This window comes from Balaenoptera physalus, assembly GCF_965194825.1.
Source record: "Balaenoptera physalus genome assembly, chromosome: 2".
Classification (NCBI taxonomy): domain Eukaryota; kingdom Metazoa; phylum Chordata; class Mammalia; order Artiodactyla; family Balaenopteridae; genus Balaenoptera; species Balaenoptera physalus.
This window is the reverse complement of record NC_138883.1, coordinates 40,475,523-40,499,603: the sequence shown is the minus strand read 5'-3', so window position 1 is coordinate 40,499,603 and position 24,081 is coordinate 40,475,523. Positions and strand designations below refer to the sequence as shown.

General features: G+C 40.1%; 1 protein-coding gene across 8 annotated transcripts in view; it reads left to right on the top strand.

Moving 5' to 3' along the window:
* The window catches only part of SLC38A6 (solute carrier family 38 member 6), an 80,516-nt gene extending 58,300 nt beyond the window's left edge, over positions 1–22,216 (top strand). For 4 of the 8 annotated variants that reach the window (XM_082450443.1, XM_082450438.1, XM_082450445.1 and 1 more), the window contains 5 exons: positions 2,424–2,548; positions 3,704–3,848; positions 3,955–4,049; positions 4,238–4,271; positions 22,023–22,216. In XM_082450443.1, the coding sequence (XP_082306569.1) occupies positions 2,424–2,548; positions 3,704–3,848; positions 3,955–4,049; positions 4,238–4,271; positions 22,023–22,096 (473 nt within the window). In that variant the 3' untranslated portion in view covers positions 22,097–22,216. Of the gene's footprint in view, positions 1–2,423; positions 2,549–3,703; positions 3,849–3,954; positions 4,050–4,237; positions 5,043–5,083; positions 5,176–7,582; positions 12,147–22,022 lie in introns of those variants that run through there. The other 4 variants (XM_082450440.1, XM_082450439.1, XM_082450441.1 and 1 more) reach the window with 4 other exon arrangements.
* The last annotated feature ends 1,865 nt before the right edge of the window (positions 22,217–24,081 follow it).

The window sequence follows — 24,081 nt, the reverse complement described above, 5'->3', positions numbered from 1 at the left end:
TTAGTGGTATGTCTCCTGAATATTAATCCAGTGATCTTTCTGTTACTGTGATAATCTTTTTAAACTTCATCCCCTGTTTGACAGTGTTTATTAAACAGGACAGCCTCCTGACTTCAATAGAATGTATAACTTGCAGAGATCACCATCAGGTTCTTCCTGAGATTTGTAGAGATTTGTCTGAATGCAGAGAATTGTGTTGTACTCTATCCCTTGCATAAGGCTCAGGTAAGAACACAGAATTGACTGGCTCAGGAAAAAGGTTTTTGTCTTGGGAAAGTAGAAAGTAGACATGTAACCGGTATTTTGAATTTGTAATAAATCTAGTTCTTCAGGCTTCTGGAGCTGCTTGGGATCCTTTCATTCAGTGCTCTCAAGGCTTAGTTAATATCTAAATTTTATCAGATTAAAGGGACCAATAAGTATGTACCTAGATTAATAATATTGGCTCTGATTACAGATGTTAAAGCATTATAAGGTGAGGAATAAAAAGTGTTCCTCTGGTAAACCAGGCCAATACCCAAATGTTGCATAATAACCAGACCATTTTAAAAGTCTACAAAGTTCTTAAGCAGTAAGTGTTAATAGCTCGTTTTTATGATTCAGAAAGTGGAAATAAAATAGTTTGCTATATTTTTCAAAAGAGTCACAAGTATCTCACATATTTGGGACTAGAATCCAGCTTTCCTGGCTCTTCTTAATCTCTTACTTGTTCCATTAGTCCCACGTTATATCAAGTATGTCTTTGATACTTTCAACAATTAGTTTCTATCCCATTTCCATCATTACTAATCTAGTTCAAATTCTCATTACCTCTCAGTGGTTATGACAGTAGCCTTCTAACTGTTATTCCTGTTTTTGGCCTCTTTTTCTTCCAATCTGTCTTCCTGCTTAGTTCAGATCATAATGCACTGTTCTTCAGAAGTCATTGCATCTCTGTGGCCTACCAGATTGAGTCCAGACCCTACGAAGAGCTCTGTTACTGGTCTTAAATGCATTTCCAGCCTTATCACCCACTACTCTCTTTGCTCTACCGCACAGTCTTTCAGCCTCTGAAGTGCTATTGGGCTGCTCATTTTCTCGGTTGTGTATTGCTACCAGAGAGAATTTCTTCCCCCACATCTTTGAATGTCAGCACACATACATTAACTCATGTCATGTTCTCAGTAACTCTATAGGTCAATATATTATTGTCCCCATTTTACAAATGTAAAAACCAAGAGACTCAGAGAAGTTAAGTTGCTAGTAAGAGTAGGATTTGAATCTTAGTCTGTTTGATCGCAGAATTCAAGCCCCTCTACTCTCCTGCTGCTCACTATATCATGATGACTCTTCTCAAGTCTTCCTGGATTTCGTTCACGTTCATCCCAAAGCCATAGTTATCTTTCCCTGTTCAGAATCACCATAGCTCTTTGTTTAGACCTTCTTCTTCCACTTAAGTGTGTCTGTGTTTACACACTTTCTATTATATGTGTGTGTCTTCATCTTATCTCCCCTTTAAATTTTAAGGTATTTGAAAACAGAGGTGTATTTGATTTGTCTTCTTATTTTCTCCAAAGTGACTTTTCCAAACCGTATGGTCTCAAATTTAAAAAAACAAAAACAAAGAACAACAACAAAAAAACCACTATTCTATTCTAAGTACAAGCTCATCTTTCCGTACAAGGCAGTGATATGGAGTGTTCTTGAGAACTCTCACTCTTAATAGCCCTCCTCTGGCTTGGAGTGAGGAAGACGTGAGGATAGAAGAACACCAGAGAGCAAAGCATGGTCAGCTTGTTCAGATTCTGTCACTGACTACCACACTGGCTTGCTAAGGAAGCCATTACCCTAACACTGCATTCTGTTTTATGAAAGATGAATCTATAGATGAAATGTTGATGAAGCAGGTTAACATGCACAAAACTATAAGATCCTAGAAAACATTGCAATATTAAGGAAAGGCTTTGGCATCAAAAAAATTTGGGAGTACAGCTCTGCCAGCTCTGCCCCTTTGTACTGTATGATCTTGGACAAGTCAGTTAATAATTTTTAGCCTAGCTACCTATCTTATATTGTTATCATAAGGACCAGATTCAGTAGTATACATGAAAGCACTTTATAAAATAACATAAGTGTTGTTCAAAACCTTCAGATTATGGAAAAGTTCTAAAGAGATTTTCTTAAATGTATATTCATTGTCATAATTTTAGAAATTCTGCCTGGGCCAATTTCTAGTTTCATTAAAAGAAAACACTGTAGGTTTCCAGAAGATATTTACTTAATGTCTCTGTGTTTCATAGGATAGGAAAAAGGCCAGAGATGGATTTGGTACTGGGAATCCAAAATCTGTTAAGATCCGTTTGTGCAAAGGAAAATAATGTTACTGTTATTAACATCTTAGTAGTTTATAATGTGGTCCTTATTATTGTTTTTTAAATTTGCAGACAGTGTGGCGTCAGAATTACTACAAGGTTATAGTAAATACTTGCCACATGATGTTGTCGTCATGACTGTGAAGTTATGCATACTATTTGCTGTGCTTTTGACAGTCCCTCTAATCCACTTCCCTGTAAGTACTCTTAAAGGTTTTGTTGCTTGGTGTAGCAGCTCCCTAATATGGCGACACTAATTCTTTACAGACTAGAATGTTTGAATCACATCTAGTCTTGTATATCTTATTCATTTGTCCAGTAAGTGATCAAAGACCTCATACTTGCCTATGGCCCCATGAAAGCACAAAAATAACAGTGAACCGCTAAACTAATTTGTGCTTTTTCAGATTTAGTTTAGATTTACGCTCTCCCACAGCATTGTTTCCAATTTAGAGACTATCGTTCTTCTAAAGTTTTTTGGGTTTTTTTTTTTCCCCTTTAATTCTGTATTCTGTTTTCAAAAGAATGTGCGCGAAGAGGAAAAAGTCAAGTCAGCAAAAATAAGCTCCTTCTAGTTTATTGGAAATTTATTTTCACATAGACGTTCTAGTCTAATCTTAGTCACAGATTTTATTTGCTCTAGAGTTATAGTTTAAGGGGCACAGCAGATCATCGCTCGGCATTTAGTTGCCATATGTAAGACTCTTGAGAATTTCTGGGAGAATAGAATCATAGGCTTTGGGTACAGATGCTTCTAGTGGACAACTTGAGCCCCTGAACGGGGAGCTCCTTAAGACTGGGGCCATCTCCCTGTGGGGACCGCAGCGCCAGGAGTGCAGCGGGGGCTGGGTAAACGCTTGTGGGACATGACTGCCTGTTGGCCGCCTTAGCAGTGGAGAGCATCATGAACTAGTTTTCACATTTACATGCTGTGAAACAGATAATATAACATAAAACAGCAAATGGTATTTCTTTATCATGGCATGACTTCTTTTTCTGTTTTAAACCATTTGTTCTTTTATCTGTTGAATTTCATGAAAATGATACTCTGTGATTTCTTCACAAAGTGTTATTGTTGGTAATTTTGAAAATTATACAACCGAAAGAAATTGCATGTGAAAATTTTTTCAAGAATAAAACCAAAACAGTTTTTATGAAGCTCACACAGATAGGTATATTTCTCAGTTTATATGCAATAAATACCTTACAGTAATAGTTTATGCCATATTTTTGGAATCTAAATGGTTTAGAGGGCAAGAATATCATGGTAACTGTACCATACATGTGTTTCCCTAAGCAAGTAGTTTGGCTTTGATACCTCCTCTTTGCTTAAATCTTTTTCTGTTATACAGGCAAGGAAAGCTTTAATGATGATGTTTTTCTCCAATTTTCCATTCTCGTGGATTCGCCATTCTTTGATCACTGTAGCTCTCAATATTTTCATTGTTTTACTTGCGATATATGTTCCTGACATTAGGAATGTATTTGGTGTAGTTGGTAAGTTTTCTATTTCAAAAATTCCATTTTCTACAATAGATTAAATTGTCATCCAGTCTCACATCTGAATCTGGCAATATTCTTTTCTTTTCCTCCCCACTTTAAGGTTCCAGTACATCAACGTGTTTGATTTTTGTGTTCCCGGGACTGTTTTACCTTAAACTGAGCAGAGAGGATTTTCTCTCATGGAAAAAGTTTGGGGTAGGTTGATTTTTGTTTGTTTCTTTTAAGAATCTTATTTTAAGAAATAACTTGTCATTTTATAATTAAGTATTTTACCTACATCACAAAAGTTAATGTATTTTGAACTATAATGTACATTATTGGAGCAGGTGAAGGTTTAAAATAATGCTCTAATTGTTCTTTATCTTTTTTCCTTATTTCCACAGGCGTTTGTTTTGCTCATCTTTGGTATTTTGGTTGGTAATTTTAGTTTAGCACTCATTATTTTTAATTGGATTAATAAGTGAAAGAAATATTTTCCCACGTCTTTTGCTGAATAATTTACCTCCAAATGCAAAAAGGAATTATTCTGGAAGGCACCTTGGATGAATCCTCTTTATATGGGTTAACATTTTTGCAAACATTGACAGAAAAGCAGAACAAAACAGGAGTCGGTAGGGGAAAGTAGACATAGCAGTTTTAATCAAAATAAGAAACTCAAAATGCTCTTGAATATGTTGAGCATCTTTTGTTTGTGTTTTTTTTTTTTTAATTAACAGACTTTATTTTTTAGGGTAGTTTTAACGTTTACAGAAATAATTGAACAGAAAGTACAGAGAGTTCTCATATATTCCCTCGTTCCAGCACACCCATAGTGTCCCACATTACTAACATCTTGCATTAGTGAAGTACATTTGTTATACTTGATGAGACAACTTTGATACATTACTATTAACTGAAGTTCATAGTTTACAGTAGGGTTCACTTTTGATGCAACCACTGATCTTTTTACTGTTGCCATAAAAACCATGAGCATTCCCCAAGAGCCTTTTCTAAAGTGTCATTTGGTGGAATCATATAGTATCTAACCTTTCGGGCTGGCTTCTTTCACTTAGCAATGTGCATTTAAGTTTTCTACGTGTCTTTTCATAGCTTGATAGCTCTTTGTTTTTAATCACTGACAATATTCCATTGTATGGATGTACCACAGTTTGTTTCACTGACAATATTCCATTGTATGGATGTGCCACAGTTTGTTTCACTGACAGTATTCCATTGTATGGATGTACCAGTTTGTTTTTCCATTCACCTGTTGAATGACCTCTTGTTTGCTTCCAAATTTTGTCATTTGTGAATAAAGCTGCTACAAACATTTGTATGCAGACTTTTGTGTGGACAGAAATTTTCAGCTTATTTGAGTTAATACCAAAGACTATTTTTTAGCAATTGCTGCATGGTATGGTAGAATATTTAGTCTTATAAGAAACTGCCCAACTGCCTTCCAAAGTGGCTGTAACGTTTTGCAGTCCTGCCAGCAATGTGTGAGAGTTCCTGTTGTTCCACATCCTTGCCGACATTGGGTGTTGTCAGTGTTTCGGATTTTTGCCATTCTAATGGGTGTGCAGTTGTATCTCATTGTTGTTTTAATTTGCATTTCCCTATTGACATATGATGTTGAGCATCTTTTCACATGTTTATTTGCCATCTGTATATTTTCTTTGGTGAGGTTCAGATTTTTAAAATTGGGTTGTTTTTACATTGTTGAGTTTTAAGCCTTCTTTGTATATTTTAGACACCAATCCTTTATCAGATATGTGTTTCACAAAGATTTTCTCCCAGTCTGTGAGTTGCCTTTTCATTCTCTTAACAACATCTTTCACAGAGAAATTTTTAATGTTATTAAATATATTGAGACAATTTTTTGTTTGTTTTTAAAGAAATCAGTATATTGTTTATATACAAAATTGAATTTTAGTTCGTAGGTTAATGTCAACATCAGTCACCAATAACAAAACTGTTGGATTATTCCACTTGGTATTTTGCCCTGACTCCAAATCCTGACTAAGAAACTTTTGTGATTTTCCTCTGTCACGCAGTATGAGATAGAGCTGTGATGATTGGCTGTGGACTTGAAAGTTCTCTGAGCTTTCTCATTTGTCACTAAAACATGTGACTTTCTACTTGGCTAACAGAGACAAATAGTGATGATTTATATCATACTTTGTTTGGAGGTTATAGATCGTTCCAGTCTTCTCATTGATGTGGCTTATTCCTGGTTGGAAACCAGCAGCTAGGTGCCTCCCTGCCCTACTGCCCCAGGGAGTATTCTTGTAAAGGGCACCTTGTTAGCAGCCTACCAAAGCCAGGGTGTATCAGTAAAAATGTAATCCTACCCCTGCGCACATGTAAAGTAGAGAATTGCATGCAAAGTGCCAATTTGCATGTATGGAAATACACACTTTTGCAGGTGCCCCCTTGCTTTCCACTTAGGAAATGGGCTGTAAAATTGACAACTGAGTTAAGTTTCCTCTTTGGCAACTGGAGATCAGCATAGTGTAATGGAAAAGGTCCAAGTCTGGGGGTTAGAAAGACTTAGATGAAAATCTCAGTGAATTTAGGCAAACCACTTAACCTCTCTAAACCTCTACTTTCACATAGGTATTAAATGGAGTTAATACCAATTATACAGGGTTGTGTTGAGAGGATTAAATGACCTTGCATAAATTAGGTGCAGACCAAAACAGGCACTCTTAATAAATTAGATGTTTATCCCCCTTTTTCCCCCATCCCTTCATCTAGACCTGTAAAATGAAGTTGCTTTCAGACAAGGACATGGAATTTCTTCATCTTCCATCTTGCACAACTAATATGTTTAGAATCTTTTTCTAGCCTTCACTCACAGGAGAACTGGTCCCATGTGCATTCTTTTTAGTGCTTTCCCACATTTCTATGGGAAATTATAGATCCAAATACAAATAGGTGTTCAGCTGCTAAAATAAATCTAACTCCATTAATACCAAAATAGCCCTAAATCTGCAACAGATGCAAGGCTGCCTCCTGGGACAGATGTTAAGTGTGATGACAGGTGGGCATCAATTAATACATTTGTCACCTGCTCATGGGATGGGATCATGGGAGGTTTGGCAAACCTATTGAACGCCGCACGAAACTTAGTTAATATCAAGAGAAATTATTTGGAGAGGTGTTTATTTTTATTTTACTTTAATATTCTGCCTTATCTAGTTGCCTGTTTGGAGTCATAACTTTCCCTATGAGTTTGGAGGAAGCTAGTAAGATGACTGGTGCCCCCTTCATCAGGATTTCAAATAAAACCTTGTTCAAGTACTCCTCAGCATTTTTCCTGGGAAATATAGGCCTTCTTATTGTGGGCTTAATGTTCATAATTTATTAGGTAATAACTATTTAAAATAAAACTAAGTAAAGCACAAAATCTATATTTTTCTAGCACTTGGAGACTTGTTTGCTAAATTAGGAGATGAAGGGCTGAGAATATAAATTACTTTCGTATGTTGAGGGTGAATGTTTAAATTGTACTTTTTTTTTTAACAGAATGTTTACTCATGAGCTTAGCATTTAAATGGTTAAAACAAGCCTTTGAAGTTAACACTCCATTAAGGTGAATGGAGGTAATTCACACCTCTGCTGACACTGTATTATTTCAGTCTGGCTGTGGAGAAAACAAGACAACAGTAGGTTGATTTACTGTGTGAAGGCCCTTCAAACACCCGAGGTCTGGAAATCTTTGTTGTTGTTTTTTCTTTTCCATCTAGAAGGAGATTCTGAAATTCAGCACAATTTAGGTTTAGAATTGAAGCCTTGAAAGTAGCATAGATTCTCTACTCTCTGGAAATTCCTAACTGGCATTTGATGGCTAGCAAGTTACCAGGTCAGCCCAACCTCTCTGGCTTTGTTTGCTTCAGTACTCTAGCCTTTCTTCCTACCATGGCACTTTTTTTTTTTTAATAAAAGAAAAACATTTTTATTTTTAATTAAAATCATTATATAATAGTATGAACCAGAAGAAACACATCACAGAAGATTATACATTTTAATAAAATAATCAGGTCCAGAAATGTCTTTATAATCTTGATTATATTTACCTTTAGAGTAATACCAAGTGTGACTAGTCATTTTCAAATGAACATGTTGTGTGTGTTTTCTTTCTGCCTAAACCAAATAGTCTATGAATCCAAAACAGGCTTCTAGGGAGTTACTCCAGTCTATAGAAAATTCTGTTTTCTCTTTATGCCAAACGGGATGAAATCTATTATAATAAGAAAATACAAATTGTACAGACACAGTGCCCAAGTTCCAGAATTACTACATGATTGAAAATAAAGTGTAACCACCATGTATGCCCTTTATTTAAACCAAAGTTACCTATGCTTAATTTAAAATCATTTTAATAATGTTAATAAATGAGAGTTTGAATTGGCTGCTATATTAAAATGTACGAGAAGCCTACTAAGCGTACAGCTGTACTACTCATATGTGAATGTGTTATATAGTAAGAACAGAAATTATAGACTATAGTGCAAAACTTATATTCTATGAGGAATAATTTCTTAAAGAGAGAATCTGTTAGAATCGATATCACAAAAATTTTAAAGATAAATTAGATGTTTTTAAGCCTCTTAAAACTGCTTTACTACCTAGGCTTTTTCAATCTACCTATCTTTTTTTTTTTTTAACATCTTTATTGGAGTATAATTGCTTTACAATGTTGTGTTAGTTTCTGCTGTATAACAAAGTGAATCAGCTATATGTATGTATATATCCCCATATCCCCTCCCTCTTGCATCTCCCTCCCACCCTCCCTATCCCACCCCTCTAGCTGGTAACAAAGCACCGAGCTGATCTCCCTGTGCTATGCAGCTGCTTCCCACTAGCTATCTATTTTACATTTGGTAGTGTATATATGTCAATGCTACTCTCTCACTTTGTCCCAGCTTACCCGGCACCTTTTAAATTTAAGCTTAGTACCCTGGTATATTCACCGATGGAAAAGCAGAAATAAACCATCCATTTTCAGGTAAACCTTACACATGCCTTTAGATGGGTTATGAGCTAATCATTGGCCTTCGTGTGCTGCTAAAAACATTTTCATCTTTGCAAAATCTCATGTTCTATATTCGCCTACATATAAAGCATCCACCTTTAAGAATTTTTTTCTTCCCCATTTTTTGGGGGTAAGTGGTGGTGGGTGAAGTGAGCAGAGATCAGTTGGGAAAGATTCACTTCTTTCTTAGGGTATCCTTTGCACCAGTACCATTTGTATATGAAATATGAATTTCTCCGCCATTGGTGGAAGGGCTATAACCATTTGACCCTGAAATGATTCATTTTAGAGCCTAGGAATAAGGTTATGTGAACACAAATGAAATGGTGAGCACTGTATGAGATGTTAATGAAAGTGGAAGATCTCTTTTTAAGGTAAACAGATTTTTCTCTTCCGCATCCTCTGCCCTGTGTATTTGCAGGATCAGGTTACTAGAGAATCTGTGGGGAGCTGGGCGTGGAGAGTGTTTCCATTTGGGCTGTCTCCACTGGTGACACTGCCAGTATGGTGTATAGAGATGGGAAATTGATGCTGGAAACAAAGGGACTCAAACCATTAATTTTAACCTGTTTTCCTTCTTGGCATATTGACAGTACTCTGTGGCTGTGTTAGAATTCACCCTATTGGAAACATACTTTGTTTCCTGCAAATTACTCTGCCTAAATTTTAGGTATCGTAATTTTTGGTCTAAGAAGTTCTCAGAACCTTCTGTAGAATGAGAAATTAGCTTTTCTAATTTAAACACACACTTTATTCATCTTTTACCATAATCCTCCTATATATAGTCTTTCCATAATGAAGTAGGAAAAATGGGAAAACAAAATTTTGATGAAGGATAAGTTATTGTGGATGTGGTTTCCTCATTGCAATCAGAATTCTTTGTTTCTCACCCTTTCTAAACAATCTGATGTACATTTTTGCTATCATCATGATCCACTGTCCTAGTTTGCCAGGCTGTCAATCAGGATGAGCAATTAGGAGGAGCAGGAAGACTCATCTTGGCTGATGGCCAGGTGGACAGGTGTGAGGGAGAGGTTTATTTGCCTATGGGACAAAGTAAATGGTGGAGAGGGAAATTGAGTTGCCAGGGGAAAAAAAGACAGATGGATTAAAAGGCGTTGTAATTTGAAATGCTATAAAGAAAAAAGACATGCAGAGAAATGCTTCCCACTTGTTTGAATGTGTATGTGCTTTGTCTTGTGTCGATCAGTGCACTGATACACAGCACCAGCAAGGGGGCTGGCTAATTCACCGAGCAAACAGTTAAACAGAGTCTTGCTGGTCCTAAAGGTGTGAAGGTAAATAAGGCACGCTTCTTGCCTGAAAAAAAGCTTAGATACAACTTGGATTTTTCTGACTGAACCTTTTCAGATAGACTTGATAAATGAAACTGATTAACTCAAAGGAAAAATTATACATATATATATTTCATTTATATGTATCTATATATACACATATACACATATGTATATTAAAGATATTGGAGTCAAACTTACTTGTGTTCAAATCCCAACTCTACCTCTTTCTTTCTAATTTTGGACAAGCTACTTTAATTCTCTGAAGACCTTCAGTGTTTGAAGACTGAATTTTCTCTTAACCGGGGGGAATATACTTTGTGTCTTTAAGTTAGATTATATGATATTTGGGGAAACTCAAATTCTCTGTTAAACCCTGAATTGAATATACCTACAGTTTCATTACATGATTGTTCCTCAGATCACATAGTGTCCAAACCACGTGTCTCTTCGCCCTTCTCTGCTTTCGCCACCTGGTCAGCAGCCTGATCAGAAAATAGTGTTCTAGAAATAATCCTGATTCATGTGATTTGTTTTCACTACTGATGTATTCTGCCCCAGAAAATAATCTTTGTAGTTTTGTAATAAATATTATCAACATACTCTGATTTTACATCAGCTTTTTCACGTCATTACACTTTAGGCTTATAAAGTATGTGGTCAACAAAAGCTCCAGGTCACACAGACACATGTACATACATATATTCATATACACACACACACACAGCTGTTATCCGTCTATGTATCTGTAAAATACCATCTTGTTAGCTTCAGCTCGTCCTTCCAGCAGGTGAGATCTTTTTTGAATCTTGATTCTAGTACATCAGGTATTGTTCCCTGCTTTTTGACATTCTTCATTGTCCTGCCATTTCTTCATCCCATTCACAGATGAAAAAGTTCAATGACACAAGACTAACTACAGAGCCCTCCGACCCATCACTAGAAACCTTTCTTCCAAGTCATTATTAATCTCTCTCGGTGAAGTTGTTCTATTCCTGTAGTGTCATCTAACCTGCTTTTCTTCAGACCCCCTGGAAGAATCTCCCAAATTAGTAGGCACAACCTAAATTCTCACCTATTCTTCGTATTTCTAGTTGGTCTTGGACATTTCTGCTTGGATGCCACACAGTAACCTCAAACTCAACGTGTTAAAATCTGTCCCCCTCCACAGTTTTCCCATGTCTGTCAGTGGCCCCACTGTTTTAATCTAACCTCCCAGCTGGTTTTCTTGCTTCCATCCCTGCCACCTGCAATCCCTTTCCACAGTGCAGCCAAAGTAGTTGTTTAAAAATGTAAATCAGATCATGTCACTACCCTGCTTAATTTCCTCCCATGGCTTCCCATCTCGCTGTGCCATGGCCTACGAGGTTCTCTTTCATCTGTACCTACTCATTTCTCTGACCTCACCTCGTATCTGTCTCACTCTTCTCCAGCACACAGGCCTGTCTGTCCCTTGAACACACCAAGCTTGTTCCCACGTGCTAACCGTTTTCCCTGGTTAGACCATTCTCTTCAAAGACCTTTGCAAGCCTGACTCCTCCTCATCAAGCCTCAGCTCAAATATCACCCACTCAGACAGGTCTTCCCTGACAGTCTAATATAAACAAGCTGCCCCCAACATACAGTCATGCTTTAACTTTACCCTGTGAGACCTGCATATTTGTTTGTTGTCTGTGTCCACTAGACTGCAAGTTTCTTAAGAACTGGGAGTCATCTGTCTTGTTCATCACCAAACCCTTAGACCCTAGAATGGTACCTACCACTTGGATTGGCTTAATAAATATGTGTTGAATGAATACATAAAGGAATCTAGCAGACTATGTATCTTTTCACTCCTTATCTCCAGTCTGTCATCATATCAATTCTTCCTTTGAAATGTCTCCTAGATTTGCTTTTATCCTATCCCGGACGTCCTGCCAGCACCTGAATCTGAGCCTTCATCTCTTTGTGCATGGATTGTTGCAGTGATTCTCAACCCAGGTAGCTCTTTAGAATCACTTGGGGAGCTTTAAAAAATGACAATGTCCAGGCTCCACCCCAAAACAATTAAATGGACCTGGGCATTAATAGCTATTTTTAAAGCTTCTCAGATGATTGTAATGGGCAACCACTGAAATGCCACATCAGCCTGCTGACAGATGTGTGTCTTCCAGTACATTTCATCTGTTGCTGTCTACTTACCTCCTTGAAATTCTGGTTCTGCAATATGATTTCCCTGCTCAAGAGCCTATAGTGGTTCCCTACTTCCCAACACGTTAATTCCACATTCCCCTCCCTCATCTACTCAACTGTATTTCATCTTTTTCTTACTTACCTTCTACTATACACCAAATGTTTCGCTATCTGGCACTTGATTTGCCTTTCATTACCCTACTTCCACATTTTTACCTCCACTGTCCTTCTCTCCACTCTGACTTCCACATATATACCCAGAATGTCCTTATTGCTCTCCCCTGTCAGTCCAGATTCTTTCCGTTCTTCAAGACCCAGCTCAAATCCCACCTTTTAAATACTTCATTCTCCACCCAATCCACCCCTTATTATTTATATGATTCTTTTGGTATAGATCATTAGTATCTTGTAATATATTTTCTGTTTTCATAGGTAATATGCACATGGTACAAATTCAAGATTTACGAAATTGCTTCCCTCCTACTTCTGCCCAGCTTCCAGTTTTCCTCCTTGAAAGCAACCACTCTTACAAGTTTTTGTATCCTTTCATATATATTCCAAACCTATTTAACCATTCATTTATATAGAATACACACATGCATACAAGTATACACACAAATGTTGGCATACTACCTGCAGTTCTCTGCACCTTGACTTTTTTTCACTTAGAGATATATAAACATATATATATATGCATTTATTTATTTAAATTGTAGTTTAAAAAAAAAAACCTAATAGGAAATCTCCCCTCTTAACAAACTTTTAATTATACAATACTATGGTTAATTGTATGTACATTGCTATACAGCAGATCTCTAGAACTTTGTATCTTGCATGACTAAAACTCTATGCCAATGGAACAAAAACTCCCATTTTCCCCTCTCCCAGCCTAACAACCACCATTTTACTTTCTGCTTCAGTGAGCTTGACCACTTTAGCTGCCTCATACAATGGAAACATATTTGTTCTTTTGTGATTGGCTTGTTAAAATTAGCATAATATCTTCAAGTTTAATCCATGTTGTAACATATGGCAAGATTTCCTTTTTAAAGGCTGAATAATACTCCATCATGTGTAAGTACCACGATTTTTTATCCATTCATCTGTCAGTGGATATTTAAATTGTTTCCACCTCTTGGCTCTTGTGGATAATGCTGTAGTGAATATGGTAATGCAAATGTCTCTTTCATTTCTTTTGGATAAATACCTAGAAGTGAGTACCATAAGTTAATGCCTGTACCATAAGTTAATTAACCAGTTTCCTATCAATGCATATTTAGGGTTTAAATTTTTTTTTAAATTTTGCTGTTTTATATAATGCTTCAATTATTATCTTTATACATATATAATTTAGCACATATATGAGTATGTCTGTGGGATAAATTTCTACCCATTTAACTGGAATTCTGAGTCTAAGGGTATGTGCGTCCATTTCTAATTTTGATGGATATTACTAAATTGCCCTCCATCGAAGGTTTTACTAATTTATGTTCCCACCAACAATGTAGTAATTGCTCTTTAAATTTTGGGTGTTATTTAGCTTTTCACATTTAAACACCTTCTTTCCCTAGTCCAGTCATAATTAACCCAAAGACAGGAACCACGTCCTGTAAATTTTAGCACATATACAACATTTAACACCATAGGTTCACTTAATTGCTGCTCAGCAAATATTTGTTAAATCTTACTTCATTGTGTGTTGAGGAAGTTTTCTTATGGCTCTGATGAATGCCATGTGAGAGTTGTCTGCTTCACATGTGCACTGTTCCCAGGAGAGGAGGTGACCTGTGAGTGATATTCTTAGGAGAGGGGCTGTCTATTGCTGTTGCTCTTCCATGATTCTCTGTTATCATTGTCTCAGAAAGATCAACCAGTCCTTAGATCTGCTAACAGGTTTGGTTAATTTGAATAGTTCAGCATAAGGACTGTACCTGACACCAAACATGTCCTAAAACTTAGTAAATAACAAACTTTTATTCCATATAATATAAAATATCTAAACAAAAAAGCTCTACTCCATGAGTTTTACCCAACCCAACTTTTTATTATGAAAAATTTCAAACATATGTATAAGTTGGAATAATATGTCCATGTACCAGCCACTAAAATTTAACATTTGTTCGTATTATATATATATATATATATATATATATATATATATGTATGTATATATATATTTGCTGAACGGTTTGCAAGTAAGTTGCTGATATTCCATTGAGTAGTAAATAAAGCTGAAAATTAGTTTTATAAGTATCACCTTTTATGAACAAATCTATTTTATTTTATTTTTTATTATTTTTTATTGGAGTATAGTTGCTTTACAATGTTATATCAGTTTTTGTTGTACAGCAAAGTGAATCAGCTATACACATACATATATCCCCTCTTTTTTGGATTTCCTTCCTATTTAGGTCACCACAGGGCACTGAGTAGAGTTCCCTGTGCTATACAGTAGGTTCTCATTAGTTACCTATTTTATACATAGTAGTGTATATATGTCAAACCCAATCTCCCAATTCCTCCCACCTTCCCCTTCCCCCCTTGGTATCCATACATTTGTTCTCTACGTCTTTGTCTCTATTTCTGCTTTGCAGATAAGTTCATCTGTATCATTTTTCTAGATTCCACATCTATGCATTAATATGCAGTATTCGTTTTTCTCTTTCTGACTTACTTCACTCTATATGACAGTCTCTAGGCCCATCCATGTGTCTGCAAATGGCACAATTTCTGAACAGATCTATTTTAAATGTTTCACAACTTTTTTTTTTTTTTTTTACAAATTATATCCCTTTCTCCAAAAGGATAAGAGACTGTTTGATGGCATCTGGCATCTTTTCCTCAAATGCCAAAAGACTTGTATCCATGGAAGAACAAAGTTTAAGGGAAGTGGGGAGTGCCCAGCTGACACCAGAATTTCTCTTAGTAAGGGAAATATCTTTAACATCTTTGTTTAGGAAAATATCTTGATAGGTCATTTGAGGATGAAAGGTGAGACCCTGTACAGTTTCACAACAATGTGAGGGTACTAAAGCCCTGTGAATTTCGTACTTTAAAATGGTTAGTTTTATGTTATGTGAATTTCACTTTAATTAAAAAAAAAAGAAAAAAAGTGAGCCCCTAGGAGAATGAGTTGGCAGGAGGAGAAGAAGTGAAAGTAATAGCTAAGGCACTCTGCATAAAAAGAATGTGGATTTAGGAGTTGAGAAGCAGAGGGAAAAGGGCAGTGGGTGTTGAGCCCGTGGTGGGAGTCTAGAGACTGTGAGGAAAAGCAGCTAAGAAGAATTTTCCGAGCATAAACGTCTAATGTTCAGTTTTAATTTGCCTGTCTCCATCTCCTGAAACCAATAAAAGTCAGTGATACACAAACATGCCTTGTGTGAGCAGGATAGTGTGTGTGTAAACCCTTCTCTGGAGCCACACGGGGCAGAACAGGAGTAGCACATGTGCCAGCCAGGTGATCCAGAAACCTCCAAAAAAGTACACTTCAGAGCCAGAGATGAGCAGAAAACATACAAGTCACTGCTTCCTTCCAGAGTCCTTGGGGACATCAGAAGGTCTGTGAGACTGTCCTCATATGAGAAGGTGGTTGAACCAACTTAGCCTGACTCTCAAAGCGCAGGCAACTTTAGTTGACATCTCAGTGGCAATAAAGTGTCATTTCATTGACTTACAGGTTCATTCTTGATTAGTCGTCCATCGTACTTGTAGTGAAATGCCTCTTTTTAAAAGACAAAAGACCAGACCTTCAAAGAAGTGGATCTCAGGGGTTGTGACAGCTCTACACTTCCTGGCACTTCCCCTTGAGTCATCGTCCCAGGTTCTCTAGAACCAAGCCTGGTGGTTCAGAGACTGGGCTCCCAGCACTTGCCTTATATAAACCTAAGGTGTTTTGTGTTTGGAATTAGAACCCCTTAACTTCACTTCTAATTAGATGGTGATAGTAGGAATCAAAGGAAGTAGGGCCCCTAGGGAAGGGCATTCCTGTGGGGAAAGAGTGAAGACCATTTTTTAGAGTTCCCTAGTTCTCCTACTCAGTTCTCTGTTCAAATCTGAGAGAGAGTTTGGTGTGTTAAACGAATGGAAGGTGGTCAGTCTCATAAAATAAAATGATAATGATGAGCAAGCCCTTATATGTATGGACCAGGCACCACGCCAAGCATGTTATCTCATGTGATCTGAGGTAGGTACAGTTATATTCCCCCATTTAATATGTCAGACATTAAAGTTTAGCAAGGTTATGAAGTTAAGTGACTTGTCCAAGGTCACACATCCAGAATATAAACTTAAGTTTGCCTATAAAACCTGTGTGGTTAACTATCATGCTATCTACTCTTTCTCTTCCAAAATTGCTGATCCTAAACTTTGGAAGGGAAAAATATCTAGATAACTGATTCCTGGCTTACAAATTTACAAAATTTTGCCAAGATTTCAGGATTTAGGGAAAAAACAGCATTTCTACTGTAAGACTTCATAGGTTTGTATGTCATATCGAAAGTCAATCAGTAATGATTATACCATGATAATATTTACATTTCACAGGGAAGCAAAATACTTGGGGACGCCTCATGTCTCTGTCTGAAGATTTGTCATTCATTTGCATTCAAATAGATTCTTTGTTTTCACTCACCCAGAATAGTTCTCAACTTATTAGCTAAGCAGACTAAATAAATAGAGTTGCATTCATGCATTTTAATGTCAGTGTAAAAATGGTTTTCCCAGATTTTTTTCTATTCAGTCAAATCCTCCAAAAGATGTCTAATCACTCCCAGGTTCAGTTATTTAAACATTTCACAATGTTGTCACTTGTATATAGTAAAACAAAAAAGAAACTTGCTTTCAGTAACTCAGAGAGCCATACTCTAGCTATTTAGAACTTTATTCTGGTGAGAGAAATTTCTTGAACTCCATTTGCAACCTGATTTGTGAGTGGAAGATTTTGCCTATTGCATAGCTATGTGACATTGTTCAGTATGTATAATATTTGTTCTTTAATTGATAAACCACTGCTGGCGTTTATAATCCCCTAGCTAGGATTGTAATGTCCTGAAGGACAGGATTTGGCCATAGTGCCTGCCATGTGCACACTAGAGCGTCAGCGGGTACTTGTTGGAAGAGTGACATAGCTTGGTGAGTAATATGAACAAGAAAAGCTCTGCTGGACAACTTCATAGGAATGGGGGCTCACTGCCCTCTGGATGAGTGGGGAAGATTGTGTGGAGGAAGTAACAGCTGAGTAAAACCGCAGGATCACCAATGGAGAATGGGAAGAAGGCATTCCTACTAGAAAATACTAACAAACATACAAAAAAATGAAAGGTAAAAATATTTTGAAAATGACAGGTTAAAATTTTGCCAGGAGCAAAGATGTAATGGCAGTTTGAGAAATAAAGCTGAAAGGTAGGATCCTGGTTGTAGAGAATGCCAAAAGCTAGGCCGATTTTGGACTTTCCATCAAAGAAAAGGTAGGGTCTTGGATGAAGGCCTTTTTGAGCAAGGCATGATCCAAAATGGTGATAGAAAAGCATTAATTGCCTCTCTGCATTGACTGTCAACATCATCTTCTTCCAAAAGCTTTATGAAAAGAAGTACTTTCAGCCTTTAAGGGCTAGTCATCTAAAAACCTGTGCTTAATTTGTTCCAAAGTCTTGGCTCCGGGGAGCTTGAGGAATGGAGTTTGGGGGAATCCTTCCTGCCCTCAGATCCTGTTAAGACCTCTGGCATCTTAAGGGACTCCCCATGAGTTCCTGCCTCCACATTTTTGCACAAGCCATTCATGCTGTCTTCTTTTTCTTCTCCAAAGCTCCTCCTCTTCCTCAAAGGGGGGGGGGGGAGAAAATGGTACTGATGAACCTAGTTGCAGGGCAGGAATAAAGATGTAGACATAGAGAATGGACTTGAGGACTCGGGGTGGGAGGGGGAAGCTGGGGCAAAGTGAGAGTAGCATCGACATGTATACACTATGAAACAGATAGCTAGTGGCAAGCAGCAGCATAGCACAGGGGGATCAGCTCAGTGCTTTGTGATGACCTAGAGGGGTGGAATAGGGAGGGTGGGAGGGAGGCTCAAGTGGGAGGGGATATGGGGACGTGTATGCATACGGCTGATTCACCTTGGTGTACAACAGAAACTAACACGGTGTTGTGAAGCAATTATACTCCAGTAAAGATTTATTTTAAAAAAGGAAACATAAAAACAAAAACTTAACTGAACCCTCACCTCCTCTGGAAGGACTTCTGAGACTGTAACCCCGTTTGCTCCATTATTCGGGAAATCCGTCCCCAACATCTTCGTGCTACATTTAATTTCTTTAAATTACAAAAGACACAAATTCTTGTATATTTATGTCTAAGCACACAAGAACAGCCTTTATGAAAGATACGCCACCTACCAGCCCCTTTCCACCCTCCACCCAGGACCTGCCGCCCCTGCCTACCTCACTGCACCCAGCTTCCCAGGAGCTGCAATGCCCTTGGTGAGTGCTGGTGGCGTAAGAGCTTGCCCTGAACAACAAAGGATTTCTTTGGAGCTGAAGTCCTATGGAATCCATGGACTGTGGGTTTTCACCGCTCTGTGGCTCCAGCTTCTTTTCACCAGCATGTGTATCGCTTCTAGGACAGTTCCCACCAAGAATCCCTTCGTGTGCCTCCTTTCCTATCCTCACTATCTCCAGTCTCTGTGGGCCTGCTCGTGATGATCAGAATACAGGCTATTAACACGGTCATGCTGTTCATAACCTGGGATTGGGCATCATGAGCAGGAAGCATTAAAAACAAAAAACCAAAAAAACCTAATTTTTATCTAGGCTTAATTTCTGCCTGACTCATGTTACCCTCCACCTGTTCTCTCATACCTATGACCAACAATGGTAAGGATACCCGCCCCACATACACACCTAATTCCATCCCTCAACATTTTATTTAGCGTTCTCTAGAGCCTGTTTGTCATCTGACCTGCTGTGGGGAGAGGCCCAGATGAGGGAATTTGTGATGCCCGATGGACAGAGGTATATTTTTATCTCCAGATGCCAGCCTGGTAAAAACCATAGCACTTAAGGATTTGGGGCTGTCTCTCTTCCTCGGCAGTTGTGCCCTCCAAAAATATGTCTTCGACTGCTTGTCCCTGCGTGCGTCGGCTTTGACTGTCACCAACTGCTGCTTCACACCGAGCTTCAGAGTCCCACCTCATGGATGCAAATCAAAAAAGAGCTCAGAATCAAGTCTGGGAAGCAAGTCAGAGTGGTTTCATTTGCATGGAGGAGCTCTTGTCGCTGAGTGAAGCCCGCCAAATTCCCCAGGCTTCCCAGCCCTCCGGAAATCAGCCTTACAGGGCCCAGGGGCCTGGGCTCAACAGGGTGGGCGTGATTTGAATGTTCACTGCCGCAGCTGCTGCGCCCGGCGCTGGTCACTGCCATCGGTTTCGCTCCATTTTACTGCCTCAGAATCCCCCAGTGCATGTTAGTGGTTAATACAGCAGCCAGGAGACGCCAGACAGCTCTCGGCACCTGGTTCAAATTTAAGGCTCATTTACACATGATGTCACACACGCATTGTCAGCGCAAGGGAGGTCAGGATGGTTCATTTTGGGAAGGTTCACACTGTTGAGTCTTTACAACACTCACTGCCATTAATGCCTTAACCATCTGACTTGGATTTCGGTTTTCTGGCATGAGGTAATCCCAGGCACTAGATTTATATGCTGAATGGGAAGCTAACAGTGGTGGCTAATCATGCTGGTTTGCAGATCTGCAACTCTGGAGCCTTGGGATGGAATAAGAGGGCCACAGGGCATGTAGCAAATCATGGAGGTTTTGAGCAGGAGGGGCAGGAGCTGGCAGACCTGCGAGCAGGGGCCGGGGAGGGGGTGTTTGCCTGAGGTGGGAGGCTTGATTGAAGAATAGAAACTAAAGTAAGTTAGGCAAGGTCTAAGCCCAGAGGCAGTAGGAATGACTCTTGTTTGGCCAGTATTTTGGGTTGCTATATTGCCCATCCTTTTGCTCACCATCCATGTAAATTCCAGGCCCACCTTCTCAGGCTTAATTCATGTCCCGTGAAGCCTTTCCTGGCCCCCCAGCCCACAGTGATTTCTCACCTGAATGCCCAAGTACTTTCGTCAATAAAATGAGACAACTAACAATTACTGAGTACTTAATTTGTGCCACCAGCTCATTTTACCCTCACATCAGTCTTATGCAGAATGAACTACTATTTCCATTGTTCAGATGATGAAATAGCTTCAGCAAGATTAAATAATGTGTCCCGTGTCAGCGCTGGTAAGAGTCCAGATGGAAGACTGATTCCAGAGCCCAGGTTCTGAACCACTGGAGTAGGCTACATTCTATGTAGTGGTGCTACACTGCCTGTAGTACTTAGTGCACTAACATGGGAGAGACAGTCTGTGCCTCGGGGAGATGCTAGAGGAGTGCACAGTAGTGTTGTCTAATGCCTCACATGTGTGTGTGCTGTCTCTGTTGCCTGCCGAGCAGGGGCCATCACTTCTGCTTTTCCATATCCCCTGACCTCCTAGCACAGTGCTTCCCGGGGTATACTCAGATGGGTGGAGGGATACCAGCCCTCCTCCACCCTCACCTAAGATATTTTCCTACCTAAAACATATTAAAATGTTGAGGTCTTTGGATAATCACCCCTATCTCTTGCTGTTGTCCTCTAACAGAAAACTGGTCTGCTTATTACATCTCCAGTAAGAGTGTCCTGACCTTATAGGAAGTTCAGAGAATGCCCTTTAGTCCTGCTCTTGAAGGGTGAGTCAGGGTCAGACAGTGAAAAGGAGAGCGAAGGGCCCTCCAGGCAGAGGGGGCGGCGTGGACAGAGGCCTAGCGGCGTGATGGCGTGTACCCACGAGCACAGCTGGGCTCTGACGGGAAGGGGCTCTGAGGCGAGGGTGGAAACCCGGGTCACACCTGACCCTTCTCTGCTGACACTTGAGCGATGTCGATGACACTCCTGACCTCAGCCCTAGGGAAGACGTCTCTGAAGAGTGTTTTCTCAGGAAATGTCTCCTCAGAATGACCCTACAGACACAGTGGTTTTCTGCAGGGTTCTTGAACATACCCAGATTAATTAAAAAATTAGGCAATTGAATGCCCCTGTCACAAATCATCATGGCTTCAGAGCAGGATTTAGTGTTCAGTTTGCAAGCCATAGTGAGTATCTTGTACTTGCTCCTCTACCCTTTCCCACGCTGCTCTAAGCCTCGGAGGCTGACCCCACAGGACTGTGCCAATAGGTTCCTTTGCCTCTGGCTTCCCGTTGGATTCAGCCAGAGAAAGGCACCAGTGGGAGCTCAGGGAGGGGAGGTCAGTGATGTCAGGGTCTGTATTCCCCCCACTCCCTCCCTGCTAGGCTACTGTTGGCTGCACCTCTCTACCAAACGCACAACTCCTGTCAGGGGGCCCTCTCCACATCGCCATTTTTGCCAATGTCTGGGTTCTGGCAACCTCCCCCTCCTCTTGCCCCTTCAGTCATAGTGTGGTACTAGCTGCCCCCTCCATTGTTACTAGCTGTTATGGGCTAAATTGTGTCCCCTCAGATTCATGTGTTGAAGCCCTAACCCCCAGTACCTCAGAATGTAACTGTATTTGGAGGTAGGCTCTTTAGAGGGTGATTAAGTTAAAATGGGGCCATTGGACTGGGCCCCAATACAATCTGACTGGTGGTCTTATAGGAAGAGAAAATTTGGACACACAAAGAGACACCAGGCATGCACATGTACAGAGGAAAGACCATGTGAGGCCATAGTGAGAAGATAGTCTGCCAGCCAAGGAGAGAGGCCTCAGAAGAAATCAAACCTGCAACACCTTGATCTTGGCCTTCTAGCCTCCAGAACCATGAGCAAATAAATTTCTGTTGTTTAAGCCACCCAATCTGTGGTGTTTTGTTACTTCAGCCCTAGCAAACTAATACACTAGCCCTGAGGGTACTTCACTATCCCTTGGTGATTTCCTTAAACTTTGCTTATTATATTGTACAAGTCCCTTTACTAAACTTTCCTTTTGAGCATGTCATCTGTTTCTTTCTGGGACTCTGAGTGACATACACGCTTGACTCCAACAGGAAGACTTAGTGACAAAAGCAAGGAAGTACCCCATTGAAGGCAGCTCCCACTTAAAGGTGTCCCCCACTCCCCCCATCATGTGAGCCCACCTGGGTACTCTAGTGCTACTCCAAGATATTTCCTCTGCTTCGGGGCTAAATGATTTGGGGTTAGTCCTTCCCTATGAGCTTCATTTTTACTACCTGTAAAGCAAGAGATGACAAAAGCTACCACTTTGGGGGGTATTTTGAGATGAGTATTGGGTGAAAATGTGAACTAACTGAGAGAACCCTACGAAGAACCAAAGTGCTCTTCCGTAGTATATCTGTAAGTACTTTCACTGATGAATGTGCACAAAACATTGCCATCTTTGAAGGCAAGAGAATGACGATTTCTATTAAGACGGCCCTGAGCATAGTCTAGGGGGAGGCGCTGCTATCTGCTCAGCAGCTCCCTACTAGCCCTTCATTAAAAAGAAAGAAGTCAACTTTTATTCCACATGGATACAAACCTCGTATGTACAACAGGTGGACGTGTGCATCTCTTCACCTTGCCCCTGCTTTTTGTTGGGGAGTGAAGTCAAATGAACCAGCTGGAGGCCAGAGCAGCTCAGACACCTAAAGAGGTACACAGTGTGGAGCAGGAGCTGAGCGCCTTCAGGGTCCTGCTTGCTATTTCTAGTAAATGAGGCTCTCAGCCATGTTATCTACACCTGCAAAAGCTCAAACAGTCTTCACCGCCCCCCGCAGCTGTGAAGAGGGAGATCCTGACATCACACATGGGGATGCTGGAGAATGGGGCGGGTCCCAGCCTCCCAGATTGCAACTGTGAGGGGACGGAAAGGCTCTGGAGACGGAGCCGGGGCCTGGAAAGCAAAGGGGTCCGGGTAGCTTCTCACATCCTTGTTGCCTCCTCTGCAAGCTGGACCCTCTACTGGCCTTTCCCCGCGTGGGGCAGGACTCAGGCTTCCTCCTCAGTTGGACCTCTGGCTCTCCACCAAGCAGAGCCGACTCCAGGGTGATGGGGGCACCTTCTTGTTAGTGTATTATTCTGCCCGTTCAATTCTCATCAGCTGTGGCTTCACTAAGGCATTCTTGTGGGTAAGAAAAACATACCGAGGGATGACATGGCCCTGTGGGTTAGCCAGGTGGAAAGAGAATAAAAAGCTCAAGACAGAGAGATCTAGGAGTGTCACCCCCACTGTTATTTATAAACTTCAGACAAAATGCAAGTTTACTACTTTTTCGGGATCCATCAGAAAGCTGAGGTCCCAAGGTGATCACCTCACCTGAAATCTAAGGATCGATGTGGGCCTGCGGGGAAGCACGGAACACAAGCCCGTGCTAACCCAGGGAGCAGATGCAGCCAACAGAATTCACCTGGAGTCCATCAAGAATTAGTGGAGAATCAGCGTGGGTTAGAGAGGGAGCGTGAAGCCGCCGGGGACTACAGGTATAGAGGGCTTTGCGTCTTCTCGAAGGCTTTTCTCCGTGAAGCCCATTGGGCACTCACCCAAAAGACTGGCCAAAGTCCTGAGAAAGACTCCCTCAGCAGTGCAGGTCTGGAGGAGGGAAAAACAGCCCCTGCAGAGGGGCGCGAAGCCCCACCGAAGCCCTCCGCCGTCTCCCTTCTGGAGCAAAAAAGCCTAATCTGCTGGAGAAAGGGCAAAACATTGTTTCCCTTAGAGCGC